Source organism: Bombus huntii, chromosome 8 (genome assembly GCF_024542735.1).
Source record: "Bombus huntii isolate Logan2020A chromosome 8, iyBomHunt1.1, whole genome shotgun sequence".
Lineage (NCBI taxonomy): Eukaryota > Metazoa > Arthropoda > Insecta > Hymenoptera > Apidae > Bombus > Bombus huntii.
In genome coordinates this window covers 2584412-2598462 of record NC_066245.1, presented here as the reverse complement: position 1 = coordinate 2598462, position 14051 = coordinate 2584412, and the positions used below count along the sequence as shown (strand labels likewise).

General features: G+C 43.8%; 1 protein-coding gene across 37 annotated transcripts in view; it reads left to right on the top strand.

Moving 5' to 3' along the window:
* Positions 1-14051, top strand: part of LOC126868784 (twitchin) — a 77892-nt gene that overhangs the window by 54306 nt on the left and 9535 nt on the right. For all 37 annotated transcript variants that reach the window (XM_050624632.1, XM_050624631.1, XM_050624619.1 and 34 more), the window contains 25 exons: positions 131-1012; positions 1227-1526; positions 1730-2011; positions 2143-2442; positions 2567-2869; positions 3204-3662; positions 3832-3954; positions 4045-4932; positions 5677-5979; positions 6060-6941; positions 7087-7342; positions 7505-7830; positions 8028-8330; positions 8551-8935; positions 9022-9227; positions 9337-9797; positions 9900-10434; positions 10754-10948; positions 11062-11545; positions 11704-11956; positions 12189-12523; positions 12614-12729; positions 12895-13179; positions 13366-13505; positions 13666-13929. In XM_050624632.1, the coding sequence (XP_050480589.1) occupies positions 131-1012; positions 1227-1526; positions 1730-2011; positions 2143-2442; positions 2567-2869; positions 3204-3662; positions 3832-3954; positions 4045-4932; positions 5677-5979; positions 6060-6941; positions 7087-7342; positions 7505-7830; positions 8028-8330; positions 8551-8935; positions 9022-9227; positions 9337-9797; positions 9900-10434; positions 10754-10948; positions 11062-11545; positions 11704-11956; positions 12189-12523; positions 12614-12729; positions 12895-13179; positions 13366-13505; positions 13666-13929 (9266 nt within the window). The remainder of the gene's footprint in view (positions 1-130; positions 1013-1226; positions 1527-1729; positions 2012-2142; positions 2443-2566; positions 2870-3203; positions 3663-3831; positions 3955-4044; positions 4933-5676; positions 5980-6059; positions 6942-7086; positions 7343-7504; positions 7831-8027; positions 8331-8550; positions 8936-9021; positions 9228-9336; positions 9798-9899; positions 10435-10753; positions 10949-11061; positions 11546-11703; positions 11957-12188; positions 12524-12613; positions 12730-12894; positions 13180-13365; positions 13506-13665; positions 13930-14051) is intronic.

Here is a 14051-nt window from a genome sequence, read left to right as displayed (position 1 = left end):
TTCAACTTCGGTATACCGGCGATTCTTAAGCTTTTCTGCTTAAATTCGTACCACCATGATATACGATACCTTCTCCTTCAAATTTCTGGTCATTCAGTACTATTTTCATAATCTTGCTGTGTTACCGTAGCCGAGCCAGACGCCCCAGGCAAGCCGGATCTAAAGGATTGGTCGAAGCACCACGTAGACTTAAAGTGGAAAGCGCCAAAGAAGGATGGCGGTGCGCCGATCGAGAAGTACATCATCGAAAAGAAAGATCAATACGGCAAATGGCAGAAGGCGGCTGAAGTTCCTGGAAACAAAACAGAAGGCAGAGTCGAGGATCTCGTCGAAGGACAGAAGTATCAGTTCCGTGTGAAAGCGGTGAACAAAGGTGGTCAGAGCAAACCCAGTGAACCAAGCGACAGTCTAGTAGCCAAGGATCGTTACGCAGCACCGAAGATAGATCGTACCAACTTGAAAGATCTAACGATCAAAGCTGGCACTCACATTCGATTAGACGTGAAAGTTACCGGTGAACCACCTCCAACGAAAACATGGTTCTTGAACAAAGCCAAACAGGAGTCTGCTGGCGCGGTGACCATCGAATTGGAAGATTACAAAACCAAGTTCTTGGTATCGTCCGCTAGCAGAGCTCACACTGGCACGTTGACGCTGAAAGCAGAGAACAGCTCTGGAAAAGATGAAGCGTCGATCGAGATTTTGGTCTTGGACAAACCTAGCAAACCAGAAGGCCCGCTTAAAGTATCCGACGTGCACAAAGAAGGATGCACACTGAAATGGAATCCACCCCTGGATGATGGTGGCACACCGCTGGATCATTACGTGGTCGAAAAAATGGACACGGAAACAGGAAGGTGGATTCCAGTGGGACGCACGAAGGAACCTACTATGGTAGTGGAAAATTTGGTACCTGGTCAGGAATACAAGTTCCGAGTTAGCGCTGTGAATGCTGAAGGCGAATCGGAACCTTTGGAAACTGAACACGGAATCGTAGCCAAGAATCCCTTCGGTTAGTATTTCAAACATTTATTGATTCATGATATTAACCATATATTTGTTATAATTCGTTGTATTTTTTATTTTAACGTCGATTTTCTTTACCGATAATGATCGTTTAAATTTAAATTTCGAAACAATCCGAAGTGTTTCAAAGCGCATCGTTGTATTCTCGAAATTGAAAAAAGAAAAAAGACTGAAGACGAACCACCAAATTCGTTTTATAGACGAACCTGGGCCGCCTGGTCGACCAGAGGCAACCGATTGGGACAAGGATCACATAGACCTAAGATGGACTCCACCCTTAACCGATGGTGGATCTCCAATCACTGGATACATAATTGAGAAGCGCGAGAAAGACAGTCCACGATGGATAAAGGCTTGCGAAACCGGACCTGATTGCAAAGGACGCGTCGATAATCTCGACGAGGGTGTCGAGTATGAGTTCCGCGTGAAAGCTGTTAACATTGCTGGTCCCGGTGAACCATCCGAAACCAGCAAACCGATTACAGCCAAGAGTCGACGACGTAAGAATTTTTCCAATTTTTATGCAATCGATCGAATTGCGTAGAAGCCACACTGATCAATTCCGTATAAAAAGTTAAATGCTAATCACAATCACATACTCAGTTAAAAACAGAAGGTACAATTGAGATCAGTTTGACTTATAAGAAACTGAATTATCGATCGTCTCGACTGAACTATCGACTAATCGATTGTCTTCCAACAGTTGCACCTAAGATCGACAGAAAGAACTTACGCGACATCACAGTACGCGAGAACGAAGGATTCCACTTCGACGTGAAAATCATCGGTGAACCACCGCCAGATGTTACATGGGTTCTCAACAACAAGAGCATTCAACAAACAACGTTCCGCAGGATACAGAACGTTCCATACAATACCAAGTTCTTTAACGACAAACCCGAACGAAAAGACAGCGGCATTTATAAGATCACAGCTGTCAATCAGTATGGATCCGACACTGCGGAAGTCGAAGTCACCGTTGTCTGTACGTGTTCATTTATTTCGTTGTTTCGAATTAGAGTCGAGCGTTATTCCGATAAATACCGTCTCGAATAAATATTTATCTAAATTTGTATAAAGTTGCGCGACTTACTTACGCCTATGGTTCTTTCGCAGCTAAACCTGCCAAACCAGAAGGACCACTGGAAGTGTCCGATATTCACGCAGAAGGATGCACGCTCAAGTGGAAGAAACCAAAGGACGACGGTGGAGAACCCATCGAGGGATACCTCGTGGAGAAATTCGATCCAGACACTGGTGTTTGGTTACCAGTCGGCAAGACGACAGGACCGGAAATGAAGGTGGAAGGACTGACACCTGGACACGAATACAAGTTCAGAGTGAAGGCGCTTAACAAAGAAGGAGAATCGGAACCACTGGAAACATTCAGCTCGATTGTAGCGAAAGATCCATTCAGTAAGTGAAATTATTGGATTCTAATTGCCCGTAAATTAAACATTCCATTCTGCAATGATACAGACGAACAAACGAATGAGCTTGGGAGCCCCGCAAGAAATTTAACAGTGACAACTTCTTTCAGCTGTACCAAGTCCTCCTGGTGCGCCGGAACCAGTCGATTGGACCGCCAACCAGGTTGAGCTTACATGGAAAGAACCGGTCAGCGATGGTGGATCACCCATTACCGGCTACATCATCGAAAAGAAAGACAAATACAGTACAATGTGGGAAAAGGCTTTGGAAATCGAAGTACCGACCACGAAAGGTCTGGTTCACGGGCTCATCGAGGGTAACGATTATCTGTTCCGCGTGATAGCTGTGAACAAAGCCGGGCAGTCAGAGCCCAGCGATACCAGCAAGACGTTCACCGCTAAACCACGCTATCGTAAGTATTTCGTTATTAATTTCAATGCACTAACGTTACTTTACATTTTTCAATAACGTTATGTTTTCACGTTACCTCGTTATCGATTTAACGAAGTGTATCGAGTCTCGAAGAATCTATCTTTCAACGATCGTGGCAACAATCCAACTTATCATCGCCTTGTATCCCTGAGACAAAAGAAGCAGTATCCTCGTCGCAAATATAATATCATACATAATTTTCGGATAGACATCATTAACGATAACGCACCCAACGCTCTATAAATAATCATCTGTGAAATCGATTTTTGGCACTTGATCGAGCGATGGCTTACATATAAATTTCATTTCGACAGTGGCACCCAAGATCGATCGGCGCAATCTGCGTGACGTTACTCTGTCGGCTGGTTCGTTACTGAGATTCGATGCTAATGTGATCGGCGAGCCTCCACCACACATCGAGTGGCGATACGGAGCTATTCCTCTGCATTCCGATAGGAAAGTGCAGATAGACAATTCCGATTATAGCACCAAATTCAGCATTCGTCCTGTGTCGCGCGACGACAGCGGCGATTACAGTGTCACAGCCACCAATTCCTCTGGAAGGGATTCCGTCACCATACAAGTCACAGTCACGGACAAACCAATGCCACCGGAAGGTCCGCTTCAAGTAACGGATGTTCACAAAGAGGGATGCAAGTTGAAATGGAAGAGACCGAAAGACGATGGTGGCACCCCGATCGAGTATTATCAAGTGGACAAAATGGACCCAGAGACTGGATGCTGGGTGCCTTGCGGCCGATCTACCGAACCTAGTAAGTCCCATAATTATTTTAGATTATATATTTATAATTTTAACCATGTAATTGAAAGGCATTCTTTTAAAAAGTCGCTACGCGTACAATTTTTAATATTATAATCATATTATACAGAAATATCGTTGTAATGTCAGATAAACGAATAAACTTTCTTGTGTTTCAATAGACCTGGAGGTAAGTGGACTGACACCGGGCAAAGAATATCTGTTCCGAGTTAGCGCGGTAAATGCCGAGGGAGAGTCTAAACCTCTGGAAGCGGAACAAACGATCATAGCTAAGAATCCATTCGGTGAGTAAGCAAAAATTTATCTGCTTGCAACGTTAGCGAGGTCGTTCGCCGTCGACATTTTTAATTACGTTTACAATTGTAAATTCTTAGACGAACCAGATAAACCAGGCGATCTGCGTGTTACCGATTGGGACAAGGACCACGTCGATCTCGCATGGACACCGCCAGCGAACGACGGTGGCTCGCCTATTACTGGCTACATAATCGAGAAGAAAGACAAATACGGCGAATGGGAGAAGGCCGTAGAGGTACCAGCGGATGAAACGTCAGCCACTGTCCCTGACTTGATAGAAGGCCAGCCTTACGAGTTCCGCGTGCGAGCCGTAAACAAGGCTGGCCCTGGCGAACCTTCGGATCCGACGCCAACGATCATTGCCAAGCCGCGAAACCTAGCACCGAAGATCGATCGTACGAATTTGGTAGAGGTCAGAATCAAAGCTGGTCAAAACTTCAGCTTCGACGTGAAGGTTTCGGGTGAACCTCCTCCAACCACGAAATGGATGTTGGGAAAACGCGAGGTGCGACCGACAGAGCGTATAAAAGTAAAACACGTGGATTACAACACGACTCTCAGCGTCAGAAATGCTACCAGAGCGGAATCTGGAAGATACACTATCACCGCCGAGAATATAAATGGCATGGACGAAGCAGTTGTCAAGGTAACGGTTCTGGACAAACCGAGTCCACCTCAAGGACCGCTCAGAGCATCTGACGTGCACGCGGAAGGATGCAAATTATCGTGGAAACCACCGGAAGACGACGGTGGCCAACCAATCGACAAATACGTTGTGGAAAAGATGGACGAAGCGACTGGTCGCTGGGTACCTGCAGGAGAGACGGACGGACCGCAGACCTCGTTGGATGTTGAAGGGCTTACGCCAGGTCATAAGTACAAGTTCAGAGTCCGCGCGGTTAATAAGCAAGGCAAATCAGAACCGCTCACGGCTATGCAGGGCATCGAAGCGAAGAATCCATTCGGTGAGTGTGAGCTTTCATTCGATATTTTGCGCAGGTTCGTAATCTCATGAATAGAAGTAAAGAAATATTAGGTCGTTCCATGAGAAATTCATTCATAGTGGCTACAATAAGTACTTGTACTTTGTCTTTATTGTACCGTTTATATATCAATTGATTAGATTCAAGTATATTAAGTCTTGTATTATTTTCTATATAAATGGTATGATATTAAAAAATATCTCAAATATCCAATGTAGAATTCTCGTCGTAATTTTTAATAGGAGAAACTGTGGTGGATATCAAACGTGTTGCTTTAAATGACGAAACGAGTGAATACTTGTGATAGTCAGATATATTTAAAAATCGCTCTGAATACAAAAATACAGAGTTAGTATAATACGTCGTAATCATCGCTGGCTGATAATGAATAATGAATGTTTTAGAGAGCTTGTTCGTCTATTTATACCGGAAAGTTTGAATTCGACTCTGGTTGCCGATTGTACGTAGCGGCGATATTGTTTTGTCCGGAGTTTGTTTACTTCTAAATCTCGTACATCGGAACAGTGTCAATACCCCGAGGCAAAACAATAACACGAGTCACTCTCGATCCGAATCGTGCTATGACTCATGTGCCGCTACAAAACAAATCTCTATTCAGATCTTATTTCTTTACTTGTTTTTATAAGGATATAAATTTGCGTAAAGATCTACAATCTCGTTATACCTTGGATCGCTTCTTTTATTAAACATAATTATTATCTTTAGACGAGCCGGGAAAACCTGGCACTCCGACCGTCAGCGACTACGACTCGGACTTTGTCGAACTTCAATGGGATCGTCCGCAAGAAGATGGTGGTTCACCTATTACTGGTTACATCATAGAGAAACGAGACAAATACAGTCCTACCTGGGAGAAATGCGCAGAAGTCGAGGGTGACGTAAATCGTGGAAGAGTGCCCGATCTCGTGGAGGGCACGCATTATGAATTCCGCGTTAGGGCTGTTAACAAAGCTGGCCCCGGTGAACCCTCTGACGCTTCTAAATCTCACTTGGCTCGACCTAAGAACCGTAATTATCTCTTTATCTCTTTTCTTTCCCTCCCCCCTCATCAAAGGTATATATGTCGATAAAAAAATGTTCATTTTCAGTTGCACCGAAGATCGACAGGAAGTACATGCTGGACGTAAAAGTAAAAGCCGGTGGCTTCTACGACTTCGACGTTCCTGTAATCGGCGAACCGCCACCAACCAAACAATGGTCGCTGAAGGGCACGATACTCGTGCCAAGCGATCGCATCAAGATCATAAACGAAGACTACAACACCAAAGTTCGCGTGATCGAAGCGAAACGTTCCGATGCAGGCGTGTACACTCTGGAAGCGAAGAACATCAACGGCAAAGACACTGCTACCTTAACTGTGAACGTCCTCGACATTCCAGCACCACCGGAAGGACCTTTAAGGATCGACAACGTGACAAAGAACGGTTGCGACCTGAAATGGCGCCCACCGAAAGACGATGGTGGTTCAGAAATTCTATATTACCAGGTGGAGAAAATGGATACAGAGAACATGAGATGGGTGCCAGTAGCGGAAGCTTCCTCGACTTATGCACACGTGGATCACCTGATCGAAGGCCACGACTATCAGTTCCGTGTGCGTGCGGTAAACAAGCAAGGTGAATCGTTGCCGCTCACTGGTATGGATACCATTACTGCGAAAGATCCGTACGACAAGCCTGACAAACCTGGAACACCTGTTGCCACTGATTGGGACAAGGATCACGTCGACTTGGAATGGACACGACCGAAAAAAGATGGTGGTTCACCTATTACGGGATATATCATCGAAAAGAAACCTCGTTTTGGCACGTGGGAGAAGGCTTTGGAAATCGATGGAACTAAAACTAGCGCCAGGGTACCAGATCTTGTTGAAGGACAAGAATATGAGTTTAGGGTCATCGCTGTTAATAAAGCTGGTCCTGGCGAGCCATCCGAAGCTTCTTCCCCTATCGTTGCAAAACCACGTTTCCGTAAGTAAAGAATTCCTTTCTTCTTCTTTTTTCTGTGTAAAACGTACTTTCAAACTTAAACACAACGTTCAAATATAATTTTATTTAACTTTACTTAAGTTTATCTTTTGAACAAAGAGTATATGTATGATCATTTTTCTTACAGTTGCTCCATCCTTTGATCCACATGCACTGAGCGACTTGGTTGTTCGAGCTGGACAGAAGATTAGCTACATCATCCCTATCCAAGCATCGCCTAAACCTACGGCCACTTGGACCCTGGACGGAGAGGTGATTATGGCCGACTCTCGCCATGAAATGTACACTACTCATACCGAAACCACCTTTGAGATTCCATTCTCTGTTCGCTCTGACACTGGCCGTTACGCTCTCACTTTGGAGAACGAGCACGGGAAATTCAGGTAATTTCGAATCTATGATAACTAGACTGTAGGTGTTTATGTAAATTCAAATTTTTATGACAAAGTGGAACTTGAGTGTAGTAGGACCCCGTTTATACCATCTCTATAACGAACTTCTGTTTAGTTTAGTATAGTTAGATAAAGCGAAATAAAATGTTTCAGTTCAAGCGCCAGAGTCACCGTCCTCGATAGGCCATCACCACCACAGAAACCGCTCGAGATCAGCAAAATCACCAAGGAAGGTTGTCACTTGGCTTGGGGCCATCCATTGGACGATGGTGGCAGCCCCATATTGCACTATATTATCGAAAAAATGGATCTGTCGCGAGGCACTTGGTCCGATGCTGGCATGAGCACGATATTGAGCCACGAAGTAGCGCGACTGACGCATCGCAAGGAGTATCTCTTCCGTGTGAAAGCTGTCAACACCATTGGAGAATCCGATCCTCTCGAAGCACCAAAGAGTATCATCGCTAAGAATTTGTTCGGTTAGTGTTCGACTATGAACGATTCAAAGATTTCTAATTATTTGTATGATAAAAAATGGCCTGTCAAACATCAATTATAGTAGCAAATTCCTTAAAAACGGAACGATTTAAATTACAAGGAAAACAAGGAGAAATCACATTCTAAAAGTTAACAAGAAGTGTACAGATCTAATAGAAATACGATTTCGTATTTGTAGACGAACCCGACGCTCCTGGAAGACCACAGATCACAGACTGGGACAGAGATCACGTCGATCTGCAATGGCCAGCACCAAGCAGCGATGGTGGTTCTCCCATTACAGAATACATCGTCCAGAAGAAAGAAAAGGGTAGTCCATACTGGGTCAACGCGGTTCACGTTCCACCAAATCAGACAAATACAACTGTTCCTGACTTAACGGAAGGACAAGAATACGAATTCCGTGTAATTGCTGTTAACGCTGCTGGACAATCAGAGCCATCAGAGCCGAGCGATCTCATCACTGCCAAACCTCGTTACTGTGAGCATATTTTTACTGTACTCGTTATTTCTCGATTACGGATGATCATGCATTGTTATTAAGTATTTTTTATAATAAATATGTAAAGAATGAAGCAAATCTCTATTTATATTCAATTTCTATGTATTCGTAAAAATGTAAATTTGCATAAACATGCACAACCTAATTATTACTACGAACTATCCAAATATTTTATTAATAAAATAATTCAATATTTTAGTGGCTCCAAAGATCAAGACGCCTTTGCAAGATATTCGAATCAAGGCTGGTCTCATCTTCCACGTCGACATCGACTTCGTCGGTGAACCAACTCCGGAGGTTACCTGGACAGTTGGAAGTCGCGATCTACTGACCACCGATAGAACAACTGTTACCTCGATCGGTTATCACACCATTGTTCACACTGTTAACGCTCAAAGATCCGATTCCGGATTGTATCACTTGTTGTTGAAGAACAGCAGCGGAATAGACGAAGGTAGCTTCCAAGTTATCGTTCTCGACAGACCTGGCCCACCAGAAGGTCCTCTGCAGTACGAAGAAATCACAAGCCAGTCGGTTACCTTGTCGTGGAAACCACCTAAAGATAACGGTGGTAGCGAAATCACGTGAGTACCGACGTCTTAAATTAACGATTTCACGAAACAAAGTGATAAGCGTAAAATAATACAACGCTTTTTGCCATCCTTTTTAGTGGATACGTAATCGAGAAACGTGACTTGACCCATGGTGGTGGCTGGGTACCAGCTGTCACTCACGTCAATCCCAAGTATAATCACGCTACAGTACCGAGATTGCTGGAAGGTACGACTTACGAGTTCAGGGTATGCGCGGAGAATCTTCAAGGCCGCTCAGAACCTTTGACTACAGATCACTCGATCGTCGCCAAGAACCAATTCGGTAAATTCTCTACTCTATCATCGGATATGTATACTACGGCTCATAAGTATTATTACATTTGCTGGCTATATTTACTGGAAAACCCTAACAAATTGTTTGTTCCATTCAGTTGTACCTGGACAACCTGGAAAGCCAGAATGTGTCGACGCGGACAAAGACCACATCAAGATCAAATGGTTGGCACCGATCAGCAACGGTGGATCGAAGATCATCGGTTACGACGTGGAACGGCGCGATCGCGCAACTGGCCGCTGGTTGAAATTGACCAAAGAGCCAGCGAGATATGCTGAATATTATGACGACCATGTGACCGAAGGTCATCAATACGAATACCGAGTAACTGCTATAAACGCCGCTGGCGCGGGCAAACCTAGCGACACGTCCTCCGTATTCATCGCGAAACCGATGAAAGAGAAACCGAAATTGAATTTGGACGCGCTGATTGGACGCAAGATCAAGGTGCGTGCCGGAGAACCCATCAATGTTAACATTCCATTGTCCGGAGCGCCAACTCCCACTATCGAATGGACCAAAGACTCGAGGCCTCTCCTCGAAACTCTTCGAATATCGGTAAGCAAATGGTTTATAGCTTTGGTTCAGATCTGTTGCGTATGAGTATCGACTCATGCAAATCAGTAATATCTCAACCGTTAATTTTCTAATAACTTTCAGACCGAAACCAAGAGCGATCGCACGAATTTGTTGGTCGAAAAATCGGTCCGGGAAGATGGCGGTATTTACACAGTCACAGCGACGAACGAGCATGGAAAAGATTCAGCCGACATCGAGGTTATCGTGGTCGATAGACCAGGACCACCTCAAGGTCCCCTACAATACACTGGCACCACGCAGGAATCCGTGTCCTTATCCTGGAACAAACCTCTGGATGATGGTGGATCCGACGTCACCAACTACATCGTTGAGGTATCTGAGTATGGAGCCGATAACTGGCGTCAAACACCAGGATACTGTCCAAGAACAAGCTACACCGCCAAAGGTCTTACCGAGGGCAAGAAATACGTGTTCAGAGTGCGAGCTGAAAATATGTACGGTGTGTCTGAACCACTGGAAGGCAAACCAGTCGTCGCCAAGAGTCCATACGATCCACCAGACGCGCCTAGTCAACCCGAAATCCTTGGATACACACCCAACAGCTGTAGTCTTTTGTGGAATCCACCACTCAATACTGGTGGCAAGCCTATTACCGGTGAGACGTCATTCTTTTCTTTTCTTCCATATAACTAAATATAATATAACTAAAGAAAGTGATCAAAATAGAGGTCTGTTTCATTTGTTAAATATCATAACGAGTATACTATTTTGGATATTTTCTACAGTTTTGCATATTAGGAGCATTTTCGTGCTTTCAAAATCGTCTTCTAGTATTCCACGACATCTCTAATAAAAGACAAATTCCATCTGCTCCTCCTGTTTGTAATTTTCTAATTAAATTACATTCTGTTAAATTATTACTATATGTATATTAATTTATGTATAAATTTACCGATTAATTCTCCTGTCGACAGGATATTACGTGGAAAGACGAGAACGGGGTGGCGAATGGCTCAAAGTCAACAACTATCCAACTCCGAATACGACATTCACGGTGCAAGATCTTCACGAAGGATCTAAATACGAATTCAGAGTTATTGCCGTCAATGAAGCTGGACCTGGTAAACCCAGTAAACCGACTGAACCTATTACTGCTGGACATCAACGTTGTAAGTATAACAAAATGCTTACTCGTTTCTTTCCCGCTACGGTCACGATGTTTCGACAGATCGTCGAAAGATTAGCGATTGTTCTCATATTCTGATCATCCAATGTATTTTAGTGCGTCCTGATGCTCCCGAACCACCGAAACCTGACAGGATAACGAAAGATTCTGTAACGTTGAGCTGGCGACCACCACGTAGCGACGGTGGTGCTAAGATCAGAGGCTACATTGTCCAAATGAAGCAGAGAGGTCAGGACGAATGGGACGACGTTAATGGCGCTCTGATACCGACCAACGTGTACACGGTACCGAAACTCACCGAAGGCGAGGAGTACCTCTTCAGAGTGATCGCAGTGAACGATGTCGGTAATAGCGATCCAAGCAGACCAAGTAATCCCATCGTTATCGAGGAACAACCCAACAAACCTGTCATGGACCTCGGAGGAGTTCGCGACATCACTGTTCGCGCTGGTGAGGACTTCTCCATTCACGTGCCTTACATTGGCTTCCCCAAACCCACTGCCACATGGTTTGCTAACGATGTTATCAAGGATGAGACAGATCCGCGTGTACATCAACAATTGGGCGACGACTATGCTAGGTATGTTTGTTAACTATTCAATTGTGTAATCAGTTCGTTAGCTACTTGATGTCATATTCTGAAGAATATCATTGAAACGTTGCTTACCTGTAACAGACAAAAGACAACATATGATAATTAGTAACATGGATAAATATCGCGTATAATTTCTTCCGCAGTCTTGTGGTAAAGAATGCGAAACGTTCGGACGGTGGACAGTACCGTCTACAGTTACGCAACTCTTCCGGCTTCGACACCGCCACGGTAAACGTTAAGGTTCTGGACCGTCCAAATCCACCTGTGAATCTTCACGCTGATGAATTTGGAGGAGATGCTCTCACGCTGTTCTGGAACCCACCGAAAGACAATGGAGGCGCCGATATCACCAACTACGTCGTTGAGAGACGAGAATCAAGGGGCACGTGGTCCAAGGTTTGTAGTCTAAAGCAGAGCTTTTCAGGTATACTATAAGATTTCTTTCGAAAGGAATCGTAAGACTTTTTGGTATCGGCTTCTCTGCATCTGTCTAATGATTCAAAAATATTTACCATTTATTAAAATGAAAATTATTAGAATTAACTGAATCATGAGGCGTTTAATGCGATTCTTTGAAAAAAATTCTTCGAGATCCTTCTTTATTAACTTTCTTATTTTGTTACAACAGGTGAGCAGCTATGTGACGACACCGTTCTGTCGAGTAAGGAATCTGACAGTCGGAAACATGTACGAATTCCGCGTGATGGCTGAAAATCAATACGGTACCTCGGATCCTGTAACCACGATGGATCCGATCAAGGCCAGGCATCCATTCGATCCACCTGGAGCACCTGGAACTCCGAAAGGCGTTGAAACGACAGAGGATAGCATTACTATTACTTGGACCAAACCTCGTCACGATGGAGGTTCACCTATCCTTGGTTATGTCATCGAGAAGCGTCTGTTGAGCGAAGACAAATGGACGAAAGCCACACCATCTCTCGTTCATGAGACTACTTATAGGTAAAGCTTGCTTCGTGTCTTCGAACGATTAAAATTATACTCGATTATGAAGAACAAATTGAAAAACTTGAACTGTTTGAAATTTTATAGAGTAACTGGTCTGATAGAAAATCACGATTATGAATTCCGCGTCGCGGCAGAGAATGCTGCTGGACGAGGACCATGGAGTTCCAACTCTGACGTGATTAGAGCCAGTGCACCACCATGTAAGTATTCAAAGCATTTGCTCTTAGACATATTTTATTTATATATCAGTAATTTTACTTAAGAATACGTGGAGTTAAAAATCCATAATCTCGCTATGAAAAATGAAACATGCTCTAAGTGATATCAAACTGTTGTGATTACGATTTTACTCGAATTTATTTCAGTCCCACCAAAGATCACGTCCGACCTCAGCATCCGTGACATGACTGTGATTGCCGGAGAACCGTTCACGATAACCGTTCCTTACACAGCGAATCCAAAACCAAGACCAAGCTGGTCCATCAACGGCGAGGAAGTCCTTACAGGCGAAAGAATCAAATTCGATACGACGGATGTCGCCTCACAATTCATTAACAAGAAAGCCAAGAGATCCGATACTGGAACGTACACGATCTACCTTACGAACACTGTCGGCACTGATTCTGCTTCGTGCAAGGTTCTCGTTGTAGGTAAGCACTAGCCTGAAAGTTCCTTTTATTTTCACGCAAATACCTTGTTCAAAATAATTAAGCTATCGTCACTACGAATGGTTTTATTGCGTCTGCAACTATAATTGTTTTAAGCAGTTATAATTGTTTAATTATGCTAAAAGAAACTTTAGAAGCGAAGTACCTGACGACTGATCATATTCGTAGACAAACCATCTCCACCGCAAGGACCACTTGATATTTCTGATATCACTCCTGAAACTTGTACGTTGTCTTGGAAACCTCCGTTCGACGATGGTGGCTCACCCGTTACAAATTACGTCGTTGAAAAACTGGATCCGGCTGGCGTAAGTAGCTTCTCTTTCTTCTTTTCTTCTTCTTTTTCTCTAAAAAAATTTTTGAAATGTTATCTATACGCGTACAACTATGTAACTATTAGATTACACATCGAATGATTTCCTTCTTTTCCTCTGTTTAATTCTAAAATGTCATGTTGAATGATTTCAGTATTGGGTGAAACTCAGCAGTTTTGTAAGAAACACTCATTACGACGTAATCGGTCTTGAACCCAACCGTACGTATAACTTCCGTGTCCGTGCGGAGAACCAGTACGGAATATCAGAACCATTGCAAGCCGATGAACCGATTACCGCGAAATTCCCATTCACGGTGCCCGAACCTCCTGGACAACCACGTGTTATCGATTGGGATACGTCGAACGCGACCGTTGTATGGACCCGTCCAATATCCGATGGTGGATCTCGTATTCAGGTGTGTATATTAATGACATCATTACTTGTAGATCTTTTAAGATGGAAATGAACTATGATGAATAAATCACACGGTAAAAGTTGACGAAAGACAGTAGGAAAAATTGAAACAGTTTCTCCGGT